This window comes from Nicotiana attenuata, chromosome 2 (assembly GCF_001879085.1).
Source record: "Nicotiana attenuata strain UT chromosome 2, NIATTr2, whole genome shotgun sequence".
NCBI classification, from domain to species: domain Eukaryota; kingdom Viridiplantae; phylum Streptophyta; class Magnoliopsida; order Solanales; family Solanaceae; genus Nicotiana; species Nicotiana attenuata.
The window spans coordinates 39,783,079-39,801,118 of record NC_031990.1 but is presented as its reverse complement, the minus strand read 5'-3'; the positions used below and the strand labels follow the sequence as shown (position 1 = coordinate 39,801,118).

At 40.1% G+C, this 18,040-nt stretch overlaps 1 protein-coding gene and 1 non-coding gene across 2 annotated transcripts in view; one reads left to right on the top strand and one right to left on the bottom strand.

The window, feature by feature from the left end:
• Window positions 4,962-5,033, top strand: TRNAE-UUC. The gene has a single exon. It is a non-coding gene; the product is annotated as a tRNA-Glu (tRNA).
• LOC109207682 overlaps window positions 5,573-18,040 on the bottom strand; it is a 12,590-nt gene continuing 122 nt past the window's right edge. Inside the window, exons 1-6 of the mRNA XM_019370652.1 lie at window positions 17,893-18,040; window positions 16,501-16,951; window positions 14,956-15,266; window positions 14,818-14,874; window positions 6,833-7,266; window positions 5,573-6,095 (exon numbers count right to left, since the gene is read on the bottom strand). The exon at window positions 17,893-18,040 is cut by the window's right edge and continues 122 nt beyond it. Coding sequence (XP_019226197.1) covers window positions 5,838-6,095; window positions 6,833-7,266; window positions 14,818-14,874; window positions 14,956-15,266; window positions 16,501-16,889 — 1,449 coding nt within the window. The 5' untranslated portion in view covers window positions 16,890-16,951; window positions 17,893-18,040 and the 3' untranslated portion in view covers window positions 5,573-5,837. The remainder of the gene's footprint in view (window positions 6,096-6,832; window positions 7,267-14,817; window positions 14,875-14,955; window positions 15,267-16,500; window positions 16,952-17,892) is intronic.

Genomic DNA, 18,040 nt, shown 5'->3' with positions numbered 1-18,040 from the left:
TTTGACGCATTCCGAATTCCATTGGAGCCCGTTGTCTTTTTTCCGCACGTTGAAGAATTTATGGCACCTGTCGGATGACCGTGAGATGAATCTCGACAAGGCAGCTATACGGCCAGTCAATTTTTGCACCTGTTTCTTGCTGGTCAACACTTCAAGTATCCCTTCAATGGCTTTGATCTGGTCTGGATTAACTTCGATGCCTCTTTGTGATACCAAGAAACCGAGAAATTTTCCCGAGGTTACGCCGAAGGCGCATTTTTCGGGGTTTAGTTTCATGTCGTACCTCCTTAATATATCGAAGGCCTCTTTAAGGTGGCCGGTGTGATCTTCTTTCCTTTTTTGGCTTAACCAGCATGTCATCGATGTAGACTTCCATTGTCTTGCCGAGTTGGTCTTTGAACATCTTGATGACCAACCTTTGGTATGTTGCCCCTGCATTCTTTAATCCGAACGGCATGACTTTGTAACAGTATGTTCCCTGATGGGTGATGAAAGTAGTTTTCTCCTGATCCTCCTCCTCCATGAGGATTTAGTTGTAACCTGAGTAGGCGTCCAGGAAGCTCAACAGTTCGTGCCCTGCTGTTGCGTCGATGAGCTGGTCGATGTGAGGCAAGGGAAAGGAGTCTTTTGGGCATGCTTTGTTTAGGTCTGTGAAATCTACGCACATCCGCCATTTCCTATTTTTCTTTTTTACCATGACCACATTGGCGACCTATTGGGGATATTTTGATTCCCGGATGGAACCGTTGGCGAGCAGCTTATCTACTTCATCACTGACAGCATCGTTGATTACGGCGTTGAATTTTCTTCTCACTTGCCTTACTGGTGGATAGAATGGGTCGAGGTTCAGCTTGTGGGTCGCAACGTCTTTCGGGATGCCTGGCATATCTGCATGGGAGAAAGCGAACAAACCGGCGTTATCAATTAAAAACTTGTGAAATTTACCTGGTTCTAATAGTTTGTGTCTGATGTAAGCCTTTTTGCTGTTGTCGCTGTTGTTTAGTTGGACGGGATCGAGATCTTCTATCATTGACTCGGCGGCTTCTACGATGCCGGGATCCCTAATAACGTCTATTTGTACGTCGGGTTTGGTCCCCGACATTGTTAATTGCTATACTTCAGTGTTTTGTCCCTTTAGTTGTTGGGTGTACGTGCAATCCTGAGCGATACGACAGCACTCTTGAGCAGTGCGTTGTTTGCCTCGAATGCTGAATATTCCCTATGGAGTGGGGAACTTGATTACTTGATATAGGCTTGACGGGATGGCCCTCATGGCGTGTATCCAAGGCTGACCTATGATGGCGTTATAAGCTGTATCTTGGTCCATGATATGGAACATTGTTTCTAGGGTGACGCCCCCGGCCAGAACGGGTAGCGTTATCTCTTCAGAGGTTCGCTCAACTGCATTATTAAAACATGTTAGTGTTATGCAACGCGGTACTATCTTTTCTTCGAGTCTCAGCTGTATGAGGAGGGTGGATAATACACGCGCCGCTTCCATCGTCTACCATTATTCTTTTCATATCAGTATCTAAAATACGTAAAGTAATAACAAGAGCGTCGAAATGAGGGAAAGTCAAACCGTCGGTATTCGATTTATCGAAGATGATACTTTCTTCGAGGTCATCGTACCGTTCGTGAGTGATTGACCGCTTGAGTTTGTATGTAGTGGTGAACTTCACATGGTTGATCGCTGCCTCGTCGCCTCCGCTGACGATTATTTAGATTGTACGAGCGGGGGAGGGTGGCTTTGGAGGTCGCTGGTGTTGTTCACGTCCGCGGCCGAAGTTGGCTCGTCCTCGGTCGCTTATCAGTTCCCTTATGTTCCCTTGGTTCAGCATTTTTACTACCTCTTGCCGTAAAGCTATGCAGTCCTCAGTTTTGTGACCCCGCTCCTGGTGAAATTCACAAAGGACGTTTGACTTTCTCGTGCTTGGGTCGGACTTCATCTTTTGTGATCACTTCATTTTTGTGCCGAGCTTCTCTAGTGCGTACACTATTTCTGAAGGGGAAACACAAAAATTGTGAGCGGATAAGAGTGGAGGCATACCTCTTTCGTTTTTCTGAGTCCCTATGTGTATCCTGGGTGGCCCTTCTGCATGTCGGGGAGACGGTGGGACGGCTGTTCTAACGTAGGGCTAGTGTCTTTCTCGGTTGAGACGGGAGCCTGACTGATCTCTTCGACTGTCGTTACGACGATATTTCCTCGGCTCTGTTTGAACTGATGTCAATCGTTGGGTCGGACCGTTAAGGTCATCCTCATCGGCTCTTACCTCGGCGCAATAGGCATTGTGAATTTCCTCCCAAGTGGTGGGAGGGTATTTCATGAGTCTGCTTAGTAGTTTTCTGGTTGCCCTCGACCCGTTCCTGTTCAACCCGTTCCTGAAGGGTGCTACCACCATCCCTTCCGATACATTTGGCAAGCTCATTCTCACTCTGTTAAACCGGGCGAGGAAGTCCCTGAGTCCCTCGCCAGGCGATTGCCTAACGGCGAAGATGTCGTTCACCCTGGCTTCTGCCTTTTTAGCCCCTGCATGGGCAGTGACGAACTTGTCGGCCATTTCCTCGAACGTTGCTATTGACCGCGCCGGCAATTGCTATTGACCAGGTTAAGACCCCCCCCCCCCCCCCCCCCGTCAGTGTTTCGCCGAACTTTTTTAGTAGCACTGACGGTACTTGTTCCTTTGTTCCTTTGAAAGGTCGTTGCCCTTCACCGCTGTGATGTAGTGGATGATGTGATCCTCGAGGTTTGTAGTACCGTCGTATATCTTCAGGTACGGTGGCATTTTGAAGGTTTTGGGAATGGCATATGGAGCTGCTTCCTCGCTGTATGATTGTTTGATGAACCGGCCAACATCTCACTTTGGCAGCAACTTTGGGGCACTTGGTATTTTATCGACCCTTTCTTGATGCTCCCTCATCTGATCGCGGAGCCCCTTGTTTTTGTTTTCCATTTCTTCCATTTTCTTTAAGACGGCTGCAAGTGCATTGTTACCTGCATCAATAGTGGTGTAAGTGATACCTGTTTGAGGTACGGGTTGTTCGCCAGTGGTTGTTGTGGTATCTTCTTGCGCGGTGTTTCTGTTCTCCCTTTGAATGGGTCTATCGAGTATATTGTTTAGGTTGCTTGTCAGCCACTCTTCCAGTAATTTTTTCACTGCTGGTGGTGCTTCTTCAGCTGTGGATGTGGAGGCTCCCATTTCGCGTGAACCTGTTACGCTTTCGTGAGGGGGAGGTGAAGCACTTCGCCTAGGCATGGCGTTTGGTGTCACGTTCTCGTTGTCTCCTCTACCATCTTCGTTGATGGTGTTCAGAATGTTGGTAGTGACGCCTGCTATTGCTTTCAGTCTTGCATCTCCTTTTCCTGCCATCGTTAGTTTGTGCAAACGAAGAAAAGATGGTTGTCTTTCTCCTCTCTTTTTTTATGACCTATAAAGAACTATATATTCAACTAAAAATTTCCCACAGACGGCGCCAAATTGTTTGAGCAAATAAATGCTAAACCAATTAATGATAAGTTTAAAGGGGTAAATCTTAGTTGTATCTAATAAATTCTAGATCAAACGAAACAAAACTCTTGTATAACGGATTGAGTTCGGGAGCATTAAACAGTGGAGTTAATTTGCTATGATTGACAGTGCATGTAATAGCATAAATGTACAATAAATATAAATAATGACAAAGATGATAGTAGGAAAAGAACTATCACCCAATGATTATATGATTGGGAGATTCCTTTCTTCTGAAGACGACGTGGAAAAGAGAACAGCTGGAATATATGTGGGATCTCGAGATTTATGGATAGAGATTGAACAACGTGTGCTTGAATAAATGAATAAGACAACTCTCTTGTATATCCTTCTTTCAACTTTTACAATCTGTTCCAGTTCCAAAAAAGGCAGATCCTTTTTTATTCCCTATCTCTTCCTATTTACAAGGGACATTCCCCCAAAACCCTAAAAAGTGGAACATAAAGAATATCCAAAGGAATATTCTTTATGCCCACTTCTAAACTTAAGTTACCGTTACTATCCCATCTCAGCTGCCCGTTTCTGGCGTCGGCATTTTGTGAGGACGATCTTCAATCGTTGTGTCGTGGTCGACCCCGTCCTTTATCTTACTTATCCGTTATAGTTGTTACCAAATTTGGACCTATACAAACTTAAAGGCCTTTATAAATGGCAGACAAAGAGTTGCAATGATAAGATTTGGGAAGAAAAGACGGGTGAAAATGTATTTATATGTTTTTACATGACACCTTTTTGGTTATTTAGCTACTTTTATTTCTAAATTACGTGTGTACGACCTTTTTGTTGCATGACATGTTTTCAGCTGTCAAATTGTGTTCATGCCAAAACATGGATAAGAAAAAGAAAAAAAAAGTTATCTCAATTCATAAACCTTTATAAAACATATAGTAGTAAAGTATTTCTCTAATGCTTGTGTAAGTGTGTACCTAATATGCATATTGTAACAAGTTTACATTTTTCATAGAGTGAATCTTGACTAGCACGAGTCCTTAATTTGAATTCACATGCAATCTTTTGAAGTTATTCAAAAGTCATTGTCTTTTTTGCTCGTTTTGCTCTTCTGTTGAGTCGAGAGTCTCCTGGAAACAGCTTCTCTATCCTTTTCGGGGTAGGAGTAAGGTCCGCGTACACTCTACTCTCCCCAGACCCCACTAGTGGGATTATAGTGGGTATGTTGTTGTTGTTGTTGCTAAAAGTGGTCGTTTTACGTTGTTTTTCTTTTTCTTTCAGAAGGTGAAAAATTATCTCTCATATTTACGCATTTGACAATCTTTTTAGTCAATGTACCAGCTAATAAAATGAAGTCATGGTTCACTTTTTCTTAATTTACATATTTAATCTTAGAGGATATACAATTCTGCATTTACATTTCTAGTTTTTGTATTCATGTTAGGCGTTATATAGTTAATACTCAGAGAAGCTCACAACAATTCCGTTATCGTCCAGCGGTTAGGATATCTGGCTTTCACCCAGGAGACCCGGGTTCGATTCCCGGTAACGGAATTCAGTTTTTTGTTTCATTTCCATTCAAATATATCCAGATTACTTGAGGAAATGTAAAAAAGAATAGGTTGCATCTCTACCTATTTCTCTTCTATATATTAGTTACTGATTTCTTTTTGGACAAATTAACACACCTACGCAGTCGCACGAAGCCAATAGAAAATTCATGATTTCATATCATTCTATCACAGACATTAACTTTGGAATTAATAAAACTTCGATTAGAGTATTATTTTTCAAAATATTTCAAAGATGACATGTTTCTAATCTTAAACCACAGTTTCGATATGGCCACTCCCAAATTTTCTCCAACATGGATTTTAAAAAGGCATTCTAGAGATTAATGCATGACATTCTGCAAAAATTAAGATCAATTTTCCTCATTTCGAGAATTACAACCACCAATTCACATTCTGCCCATCCTAATTAGTTCCGTTATTTATTAAAATTTCTGATAATATTTATGCTCAATAGAACAAGAAACTAGCATGGACCTCCAATTACAACCAGTGGATAAGGGGGCAATTGGTGTGCTGATATAGAAAGACAAGAAATAAGCAAATCAAACTCAATCCTGCTGTTTCTTGAGGCATTTGACTACATCATTTACCTGAAAAATGTAACTTGAGATTGAGGAATAGTTATTGTGGTTTTCGTGCATTTACAGGACAGTTGAGATTCGAGTCGAATTTACATGTTGGTTTTATGTCCAAAGAGAAGTGACGAATAGAAATCAACTTCAATCACCTTCTACTAGATCACTGAATCAGATATATACTGCAACCACGAAAGCTAAGCTGAAGATCAGTAATTCCTTTTACCAGCTCTCCGTCGAGCCTTCTTCTTCTTGCTCTTAGGGGCAGTAAGCCTGGAAATAGAACGAATTTTTGGAGCTGGTTGATCATCCAGGGCAAGATCTGGATCTGGGGGACTGGTTGGGATGGTACCCTTCTGCACACTCTCTAAAACCTGAGGCTTTTCCACAGAATGAATCTTGAATTCCTCAAAATTAGTCATCTCTTCCTTCATTCTTTGATAGTAGATCAGAACACCATCTTCAGGCTGCACATTTCAAATATGATTTCATGAATCCGAGACATATTACAAGCATCAATTCAGCAATTGAGTAGCAAAGAAGTTTTAGCTCTTCATCACACAATATGAAGAATATTCATGACTAGCCAAAAAATGCAAGCTAGAAGACATATTACTTGGCCTCATCAAAGCCTTTTCCTCTAAGACCACTATAATTATCGATAATGCTTAGTTAGAAGAGATTTTTCAGTATCCAAAAGCACAGTGGGATGAGGACCAAATCGCCAACAGACAATGCCAAAGAAAACCATAGACAACTAAGGAAGAAGAAAAGAAGAAAGCACAAAAATCAAATCACGAGGTTATAGTGTCCGTAGAAATCTAAAGTACAAGCATTCTGCTAGTTGGAACAGTGGGTAGGAACAGTTATATCTCCCTCACTTCAGGTAAAATAGACATCTACTTCCAAAGCCACCAAACTTTTCCAAGGCGATTAGTATTGAGTTTGACTGCTTTCCCGATAGAAGGAACTATTTAACCACCAACTATTAAAGTAAAAGCAGGAAGTAACAAAGACAGCGAGAGAGATCACTCAGAAAAATGGAATATAAAATGAAAATCTATAGGAAAAAAACACATATCCCATCATTTCACCTACCTAATTTGAAAACCATGAGAATGATCAATGATGAATGATAAGGCCCATACACGGTACCCAAGAACAACATTAAATGAAGAATAGTGAATCATGTTGAAGTACTTACACTGGTGTTTGTATCCAAAAGAAAGGAACGGTCTTTGCTTTCATTCATATCAGAGATGTTCACCGCTTTTCCACGGCTTGAAGCTGCACTGACAGGCACGGTCATATTATACTCAGATATCAGCTGTGATACAACATCACAAGATCCTACTGGCATTTTGACCCGATTGTCCGGAAGAGAGGCAGAACTTCGAGCTAAGCTGGCCAAAGCATTACATGGTAGAAGTGATTTCAAGTCATCAGTGCTTGAGAACACTCCAGCGTTCTCACTTGTTACCTTGTCAAGTCTAGTTTTAAGCTGGATAACTTGTGACTGAAGAACCCAAATGTTGCGGAGTATTTTCTCCAAGGAAGTATCACCATCGGCAGGTCGTTGGTGCAAGTCATCTTGAATCTCAAACTCATCATCAGCATTGTTCTTGTCTGAGCAGATGGCTACAGAATTAAGAAGTGAAATGATTAAATGCGCAGAACAACTAGAAGAAAACCAGCACGAGAGATTAAGCACATACAACAGATGGAATTTTGTATAGGATCACATTTACGAAAGAAAACTGTTATATGTCAGACCAACTTCAAAGATGAGATGAATATACACAGTTGGGGGTCAGAATGAATCAAATAATCAACCATACCTCAATCTATACTAACTGGGTCGGCTATATCAATTCTTTGCATCCATTTCGTTGTATTTGGGCCCATTTATAACAGAAGTTTCTATTACTTATTCCTACTAAAATATACAAGTTTCTAAGGACACTAAGGACCCGTTTGGCCATAGATTTTGCCAAAATATATTTGGGGTGTTTTTGGCAAATACATGTTTGGCCATAGATTTTATCTACATTTTGGCAAATTCCCAAAAACCCAAAATCCAAAACCAGCTCTGGCGCAAATATCACTATTACATTTATTAAAAATTGCCCCAAATTTTTGTATTTTATAAAAGAGCCCACCATTTATTATTTTGTAACAATGCTGCTTCGTCTTCTCGGTATTGCATTATGTAGTTCATTATAAAAATGATAATTTTGTACCAAATTTATTTATGTTCATGACTATGGGTTGCGATAATATAATGAATGTTATCGATAAAGATTCTGTTGGGTATTTGTGATAGTTTTTAGAACTTGTGGGTATAAGCCATGTTTCATGTTTTTCAAAACAAAAAAAAAAGTGAAATATGTTTTGAAAACTTATGCCCAAACACATTTTCATCTTCAAACCAAACTTCACCCAAATCAGATTTTTCAAATAAATTTGGAAATCTATAGCCAAACACTAGCTAAAAATACTCTTAACAAACACAGAACATAATGCAAGTGTAAGTGTGTAACACCAACTACCACTAAATCACAATTAAACAATATCGCCTATATAATCCCTTTGCTTCCATTGTATTGTCCTTAACGAAGTCATACCAATTTCAAGAGATTGCAAGTCTTTTGAAGGGGTTGTTGGTAATTAAAACTTTCAACTATTTTCAAATTATTTTTTTTTACAAGGTAAAAGTTTATTAAAAAGGTACCAAGATGGTACAAAAAGATACAAAGAACATCCCAAAACAACCACCATCAGTCCCTCCTAACAAATCCAGAAAATCCATAAACTGGTGCAGAACTACTTTCAAATTATTCCAACGTTTCTTCATATTTTCTTTTGTAGTTTTGGGCTGATCTGGGCTGTGCTGATCCGGATGAGGGGTCGAAAAGCCTTGGCCCGGTCCCAGTCCGATATGTTTCCAGGACAGCCAAGGCCCAATTTATAGAAGTGCTGGTTCGGGTCTCATTTTTATGGGCCAGTTGTGAGTTTCCTTGCTCTCTAAGTGTTTTACCACCGTTCCATCTTTTGCGGACTCTCTAGCTAGTTTAGTCATGTGAGAAAGCACGGGAGAAAATATATTATTGATGTATATTCATATGTTACAATGAGCCCTATATATATACACACATAACATGTCCTACTCCTAATATATATTGGATTAGGGTTATTTATTTACTCCTATTTACATGACTATTCTAACACTCCCCCTCAAGCTGGTGCATATAAATCATATGTACCGAGCTTGTTACATATGTAGTTAATACGAGGACCAGTGAGGGACTTGGTGAAAATATCTGCAAGCTGATCATTCGACTTCACAAACTTTGTAGCAATATCTCCCGAGAGTATCTTTTCTCTAACAAAGTGACAGTCAATCTCAATGTGTTTAGTTCTCTCATGGAACACTGGATTTGACGCAATATGAAGAGCAGCTTGATTATCACACACAAGTCCCATCTGACTAATCTCACCAAATTTCAACTCCTTGAGCAACTGTTTGATCCAAATTAGCTCACATGTCGCCATAGCCATCGCTCGATATTCTGCTTCTGCACTAGACCGAGCAACCACATTCTGTTTCTTGCTCTTCCAGGACACAAAATTTCCTCCTACCAAGACACAATATCCAGACGTAGAACGTCTATCAGAAGGTTATCCTGCCCAATCAGCATCTGAGTATCCAACGATCTGCTCATGGCCTCGACCCTCAAACAATAAACCTTTGCCTGGAGCTGATTTTATATACCGAAGAATGCGAACAACTGCATTCCAATGACTATCACACGGAGAATCCATAAACTGACTCACAACACTCACAGAAAAGGAAATGTCAGGTCTTGTCACTGTAAGGTAATTTAATTTACCAACCAACCGTCTATATCTTGCAGCATCGCTAAGAGGCTCCCCCTGTCCTGGCATAAGTTTAGAATTCGGATCCATCGGAGTGTCAACCGGTCTACAACCTGTCATTCCTGTCTCTTCAAGAATATCTAAGGCATACTTTCGTTGTGAGATCACAACACCTGAGCTAGACTGAGCGACCTCAATACCCAGAAAATACTTTAGTTTGCCCAGATCCTTAGTCTGAAAGTGTTGCAAGAGATGTTGCTTCAATTTAGTAATACCATCCTGGTCATTGCCGGTAATAACAATGTCGTCAACATAGACCACCAGATAAATACAGAGACAGTGATCAGCTTCACTCTGAATCATGCCAAATTCTCGAATAACTGTGCTGAACTTACCAAACCAGGCTCGAGGAGACTGCTTTAGACCATAAAGTGACCGACGCAAGCGACATACAAGGCCACGAGACTCCCCTTGAGCAACAAACCCAGGTGGTTGCTCCATATAAACTTCATCCTCAAGGTCACCGTGTAAAAAAGCATTCTTAATGTCTAGCTGATAGAGGGGCCAATGGCGAACAGCAGCCATGGATAGAAAAAGGCGGACTGATGCTATCTTAGCCACAGGAGAGAAGGTATCACTGTAATCGAGCCCAAATATCTGAGTATATCCTTTGGCAACAAGACGAGCCTTAAGACGATCAACCTTACTATCCGGACCAACCTTGACTGCATACACCCAACGACAACCAACAGTAGATTTACCTGAAGGAAGAGGGACGAGCTCCCAAGTACCACTCGCATGTAAAGCAGACATCTCGTCAATCATATCCTGTCGCCATCCTGGATGAGACAATGCTTCACCTGTAGACTTAGGGATGGAAACAGAGGACAAAGAAGATAGAAAAGCATAATAGGGTGATGACAAACGATGATAACTCAAACCGACATAATGGGGATTAGGATTAAGGGTGGTCCGTATACCTTTCCGAAGTGCAATCGGTTGATTAAGAGGAGACAAGTCCGCAGTATTAGCAGGGTCAGGTGTAGGACGTGAATCAGCTGGACCTGATGCTGGGCGCGGACGACGATGATATGTCAAAAGTGGTGTTCCTGTGGCAGGGAGTCTAGGAAGAGCCACACTAGACTCCTCAACGGCTGGAATGGATAAGACTTCTATAGCGGAAGGTGAAGGAGGAGCTATAGGAGACTCGGGTAAGACTTCTGTGGCGGAAGGTGAAGGAGGAGCTATAGTAGACTCCTTAAAGGTCGGTATAGGTAAGACCTCAAATATATCAAGGGGGTCAGAAAGGTCAGAAGAGGTAAAGAAAGGTTTAGACTCAAAAAATGTGACGTCAGAGGACATAAAGTACCTACGAAGATCAAGTGAGTAACAACGATATCCCTTCTGAACACGAGAATAACCAAGGAAGACACACTTGAGAGCACGAGGAGCTAACTTATCTTTCCCGGGGGAGTATACGGGTGATTGGGGAAACAATACTGCATACGGTATCTGATTCTGGATGGGAGAGGAAGGCATCCGATTAACTAAATAACAAGCTGTGAGAACTGCATCGCCCCAAAAACGCAGCGGAACATGAGATTCAATGAGAAGTGTGCGAGCAGTCTCAATGATGTGCCTATTCTTTCTCTCTGCAACCCCATTTTGCTGAGGGGTATAAGGACAAGAGGTCTGATGAATAATTCCTTGAGAAGTCATAAACTGCTGAAATTGAGAGGATAAATATTCTAAGGCATTATCAGTGCGAAAAGTGCGAATAGAAACACCAAATTGATTTTTAATTTCAGCACAAAAATTCTGGAATATAGAAAACAACTCAGAACGATCTTTCATTAAGAAAATCCAAGTACATCTTGAATGATCATCAATAAAACTAACAAAATAACGAAATCCCAAGGTTGAACTGACTCTACTAGGACCCCATATATCAGAGTGAACTAAAGAAAAAATAGACTCTGCGTGACTCTCAATACTACGAGGATAGGAGGCTCGGGTATGTTTCCCGAGCTGACATGACTCGCACTCTAATGTGGATAAACTAGACAAACCAGGCACCATCTTCTGAAGCTTGGATAAGCTTGGATGTCCTAAACGTCTATGAATTAGGTCCGGAGGATCTGTAACTAGACATGCCTTGGAGGATTTTAGGGAGTTAAGGTAGTAAAGCCCTTCTGATTCAAGTCCTGTTCCAATCGTCTGCCCTGTACTGCGGTCCTGCATAATAAAAGAATCATCAATAAAATATATACCACAATGGAGGGCACGAGTCAAACGACTAACAGATGCAAGATTAAAAGGACAGCCAGGGACATAGAGAACGGAATCTAGAGTGACAGAGGGTAGGGGATTCGCTTGTCCAACTCCTTTTGCTTTGGTTTGAGACTCATTGGCTAAAGTAACAGTGGGAAGAGACTGTGAATACGCAATATTTGACAAAAGTGATTTATTACCAGAGGTATGATCAGAAGCGGCTGAGTCCACAACCCATTGTCCAGGAGGACTAGACTGGGAAACACAAGCAAAAGAATTACCAGCAACAGAAGTATTAGTCTGAGCAACAGAAGCTATTTGTGGAGATGTCTGCTTACTTGCTCGATACTGAAGGAACTCATTATACTCCCCTTCAGATAAAGAAAATCCCTGGTTACCTGTAGTCTCAGTCTGTGCAACATAAGCATTTTTGGTTGGGCGGCCATGTAAAGAATAGCATACATCACGAGTGTGTCCAAGTTTATGACAATAGGAGCACTTGGGTCTAGATCTTCCAAAACGACCTCCTCCTCGTCTATTCTCCATAGTACGAGATGCCCGATTGTCCACTGATTGGGATACGAGGACAGATGAGTCAAGTGTCTGTGATGAGCTCACTGGGTGACTAGGTGCTGCAGCAAGGCGAAGTAATCGAGAGAATAAATCATCAACTGTGGGGACGGTTGGACTAGCCAAAATCTGGTCACGTACTGAATCAAGGTCATTAGACAGTGCTCACGCGCCGGCGCGTGGGGGCGCGTGGGTCAGATTTGCCGGAATATCGCCGGCGCGTGAGGGCGCGTGAGGGGGTGTTTTCCGGTGGGGTTTACTGGGGTTTGGTCGCCGGAGCCTTGGGAACCCTGTGGTGGTGTTGGTTTTTGCACAACACTGATAATTAGTGACTTTGACGCAATTAGTCACTTAGGTCACCGGAAAATTGCACGGTGACTGAGTTGTTTCTTCCCGGATATCGTTGGAATGATGCACAACGATAAATTTCTCACGGTTGCTCTGATACCATGTGAGAAAGCACGGGAGAAAATATATTATTGATGTATATTCATATGTTACAATGAGCCCTATATATATACACACATAACATGTCCTACTCCTAATATATATTGGATTAGGGTTATTTATTTACTCCTATTTACATGACTATTCTAACAAGTCAATTAACACAATATAATCCACAATTAGCAAACACCATCGTATTTTATCCTTGTTGGTTCCCTCATTCTGGCTAGGGTATACAATAACAGCTTAGGGCAGATTCCTAGACCCACGGAATTAGAAAACTCCTCTATATCTCCTCAAATTGAGTTCTCATACTCATAACCAATTTCTCTGACATATGCTTTATCGCATTTACATATTTGACATAAATCCCATTCTTACCAAGCCAAGTCCTTGGCACTTTTTTATATGCTTTCTCTAGGTTGATGAATACGGGAAATTCGTCTTCCTCTCTTACCCTTAATTTTCTGAACAAAAATATGGCATAGATTTATCAATCATAATTTCAATCTAGTTCTCTATTACCCTTGTGATGTCTCTAGTTTATACTCTTACTAAGTACTAACAGTTTCGGCGTACATAAGTTCTAGGGAAGTGCAAAAGACAATGCATTGAAGTTGAAGGGGCTCTTCATTCCATTAATTTCTTTAATTTCCTATATAAAGAAGATCAAAAACTCATCGATCTCTTCACATTAGGGTCTTCTCTAACTTTCATAGATACCACGATAGATTGCATAATTAAAAGAAAGAAAATTGGAATCAGGGTAATCATTCTCCACTAATTCTCCATTTTTCCATTTAATATAACACTGGATAGCTTGATAGCAGTGCTAGTCCAACTTCTCTAAGGCACTTCCAACCTCCATACGAATTCTATTTCGACCACATGCTTTTCTAATACTCATATTCTCTCCGTATTTCATTACTTCTATAGAACTAATTTTATCAGTGTTGTTTGTCTATCACAAAACATACCAAGATCTTTAAAGTTATCCTCGAAATTATGTCGAGCAATCAATTGAAATAACATCTCCATCTTATTTGATGCCGCCTTCCCTTGTCAAAACTTGTTAAGAAATCATTTCTAATACACCCATTTCATGGACATGGCTCTGATACCATGAGAAGAAGTGGACCTTAAGCTTAACTCAAACCCAAAAGTTAGCTCATGAGGTGAGGACTGCCCAAGACCATATAAGGAGACCAAGTAACCCGTTACCCACCAATGTGGGAACACAAATTCCCTCGAGACCGAAGGCCTAAAACTATGCCTTTTTATGTCCTATGTGAGAGTGTTATACCCAATTTGGGTTTTTTATCTGCATCAACCTAATAATCGTAACTAATTTTACTCCAACAAGCAGCATTCTTCATATGCATGCACATATGTGTCACCTCTAGTGTTGTCGACCATACGTATGCCACTCCTTTAAAACTCACTCTCTTTTCACTATCTTTAGTTCTCGGTGCTTTGTTGTCCTTCGTTTTAGGAATCTTAGCTAAGTATGAGTTTTATTCCTCCACCAACCCGGTCCTCTATAACCTAACTAAATGACTGAGCGTAGGTTCAAGCAATCTTGTACCATCAATGAAAGAACTAATTAATTTTAACTGCACAATGGAAGCAAAATAGGACATGTAGCATTTTGGCGGAATTAGAGGCCACAAGATTCGGGATCAACTTCATCAACAAATCTCAGAAACTCAAAAAGGAAAAGTACAACGTGAACTTGAAAACCTACAATCTTTAACATCTGTGTGCAACATTGAAGATACTTGGACTCGAGAGATAATTATGAATTCTTAACCAAACAGCACGTGTCTCAAGAGAGGTCCAATTCATACACATCCAAACATAACCTCAGTTGTGTGTGCAATTGCCATTAATATTGGGGAGCAAGAGACATGAATAGGAACAATGTATCCATTGCTATTTTGATGTTATCAAAATATTTTTCCACCAAGAAGCAACACAAAACAATAGCAATTGCAGCTCAAGATTAAGAAAAGTATGCATCCTTACCTATTTTTCCCAGCTCATTGTCCGGAAAAGAACCATCAGCAATTGAGTTTCTCTTTTCTGCAATTCACAAATATAAATTCATGACTTGCAATTGAAAATAAGAATATCTGGCTAAAGGACAACAAATGAAAATATTACCAAAGAAAGAAAACAAGGGATGATGAGACATATAAGCTGCTATATCCAGTGTGTCTTCAGTTCTTCTTCTCTTCTTTCTCTTCACAACCTTATCTCTTAAACTATTACAAGAAAATGGAAGTGACTTTGAACCTAAACCTTCCAATTCAACACTTCCCAGCTGACGTTGCATCTGACACTTGATATCCCCCATTTGTTTCTCATATTTTCGAGCTCGAGACTGAAGCATATGGAGTTTCAATTCAATCAACTTGCATCGCTGCCTAAGAGGTTGTACAAAGTCTCTCCAATGAGGGGTCACCTTTTTCCTCCTAAAGGACAATAACAAGGTAAATGTTAAGGTTTTTACAGATATTCTCTTACTCTGGAAAGGGACAAAACACAACAAAAAGAACTACAGCACCCCTCAACGAATGTTGAATCTGACGCATGAACCTTGACACAAGTCAACGATGAGACAACTAGTTAGTTCTGACTGTGAACAAGAACCTCAAAAGTCAGTTCATGGCAGACTTGGTTGTACAACTGCCCTAGGAGGGTACCCTCGAGGTTGAAAATCTGAGTAACGAAACCAAGGTTCAAATCTTAGTAGAGGTGACACTAAGTGAATTCTTTCTATATGCCGAAACCTTGGTGGAAGAGTTGCCCAATACCTATATTGGTGGAAGGTAGTATATACCAGGTGAATTAGTTGAAGTGCGCACAAGCTGGCCCGACCACCACCATTATCCAAAAAAGAAAAACAGCTTGGTTTAACAACTAAACCATGCATAGATAATTCTTCAGACAAACCCATTCATTTAATGTAACAAGAAAATTGACTTTAATGGATGTGCCGGCGCATGTTCACTGGCATGATTGTGCCACCAGAGCACATTTTAACAGTAACCACTCACTCTCCACCCACTCATCAATTTCCAGAGTTTATTTCTCTCCTCTATGTAACTTTTGCAAACTCCGGCTTTTGTTAGAGTTATAGAATAGATAAAATGGCTATCACCATCTTTCTCTATTTGGAAGGTATTACCTTTTTATTGATTTATCATTCACATGCCAGCCAATACTCTATCTCTTTCTCTCAACCTAATTAAATGCCCAAACAATCAGTGACAAACAAGTAAACCCACCACAAACCCGGAATAGCTCTTACTAGGCATGATGGCAATGTTCTCAATTAGCTCATTTTATCACAAATAAGGCCATTAAGGTCTAAAATTAGCAGCCATAAAATCCTAAAGAAAATACTCATGAAATCATCTTTAGGTTCAATTCATATCATGCAACGGAAAATAAAGATGAGCAACTTTTTGTACATGATTGTGCAAAGCTAAAAATGCTAGTATGAGTTTACCCACTGACAAAATGTCAAGAAAGAGAACTTGAGTTCTGCAATCAGTTTCCTTTTCTGATGAATGAAGCAATGGATTCTAATGTTTATTCACATATGAATCATCAAATTCAAGGCACCAGAAAACAAGATGCAGCCTATAGAGAAAAAAAATAGGGATATCCAAGAAATAAGGATCTAGGAGAAGTAATACATACGTCATCCTAAATATGTCACCAAATCCACTAAATGCTAGTCTTGATGTAGCGTCACCGTTGTATTCTGATGTACACTCGGCATCACTCATAGTTGTGCAGCAATTCTCTGCTTCAGAAAAAATACTCTCAAAAGAACTTGAACTCTCTGTCAATTCTTCCTTGTCTGATTCCACCAGCACATTATTAGCTGGTCTTGTACATTCTGTAATATCAATTTCATCATCCTCACAGCCATGGACTCCCTTTACTTGTTCAGCCAATGAGGTACAGTCTTCATAGTTGCTTACATGACTAGCTTCAAGTTCTTTAGAATCAGTTCCGTTCTGCTTCTTTGCAGAAGCCTCCAAAATCATGTCTGCGTTTTGCTTGTTCTCTAATTCAGGTCCCATTTTGCGTATCTTGATATTCAACTCATTCTCAGCACAATGAGAGAGAACACTATGCAAATAACCTGCCACAGAAGGGGAAATTGCTCATGAGAAACTCCAAGACAAGATATACAAGATTTCCTTTCATTTGCAGTATATCCAATTTGCAGGGTTAACCCTTTATTATTTCCAAAAGATAATGAAGCAAAAAGAAGATAATATATCTGGACATTGCCAAAACCGGGAGAACCAATGATTGCTTCAGGTTTTCAAATGGCATTAACTGGAAGAAAATATCAATATGTTACCCTATAATGAAAACTCATCTTTTTCTCATGAAATAAAAATATATCTACAAATTGTTATAGTTTTGACTAACCATGTGACCAGTGCTTTGGACCAAGATGCTAGAATACCGTGCTTTCCGAAATAAATTAGGTGAATAACCTTATATTCCTCTTGTATTTTGCCTTCATTCGTCTTCTTTCTTTTTCTCCCCTAACAAATTTTATTCTTTTTCTCCAGCAGATTGTCCGTCTACCACCTTAGTTTTTTTTTTAAGAAAAAAAAAATCTCTACACAGAATCAAACAAAAAACCGAGAGATTCAACAGTGCCCAGTACAATTCTGTCTAAATAAAGCTCCATACCCAAGAGCATTCAAAGAAAGCCAGGATCTTTGAATTAAAAACCGAGTCTTAGATTTCTGCTTTTCCCCCTTCTCAATCTATTACTATCAACACATTTTTATTCAATATTTATGGAAAATCAGAAACTTTTTTTGTTACTTTTGAAATTCAATTATTTACCAGCAGTAATTTCGAATTAAAGTAGAATACTCCTAAGTCCTAAAACAAAATAGTAGAGCTTTAAAAAACACAAAACCCAAAGATAATTAAACGAGACGCAGACCCTTCTTGAATCCATCAGAAAACCAAATTCAAGAAAGTAATAACGAAGAATCAAAATTTCAAGAGCCAATTCCAAAATTCTATAAAAAGGTGAAGAGAACTAATCATACATACCACTGTGGAAGATATAGAAGAAGCTCACAAGATCCTTTGCAGCTGTGATTATCAAAAGGAACAGTTTAATTGGAAAGTTTTCAACAGACTCTGTCCTGATTTTTCGTCTTCGCCGAGGGAGCGAAGGTGCCCTGGGCAGGGTGGGGGT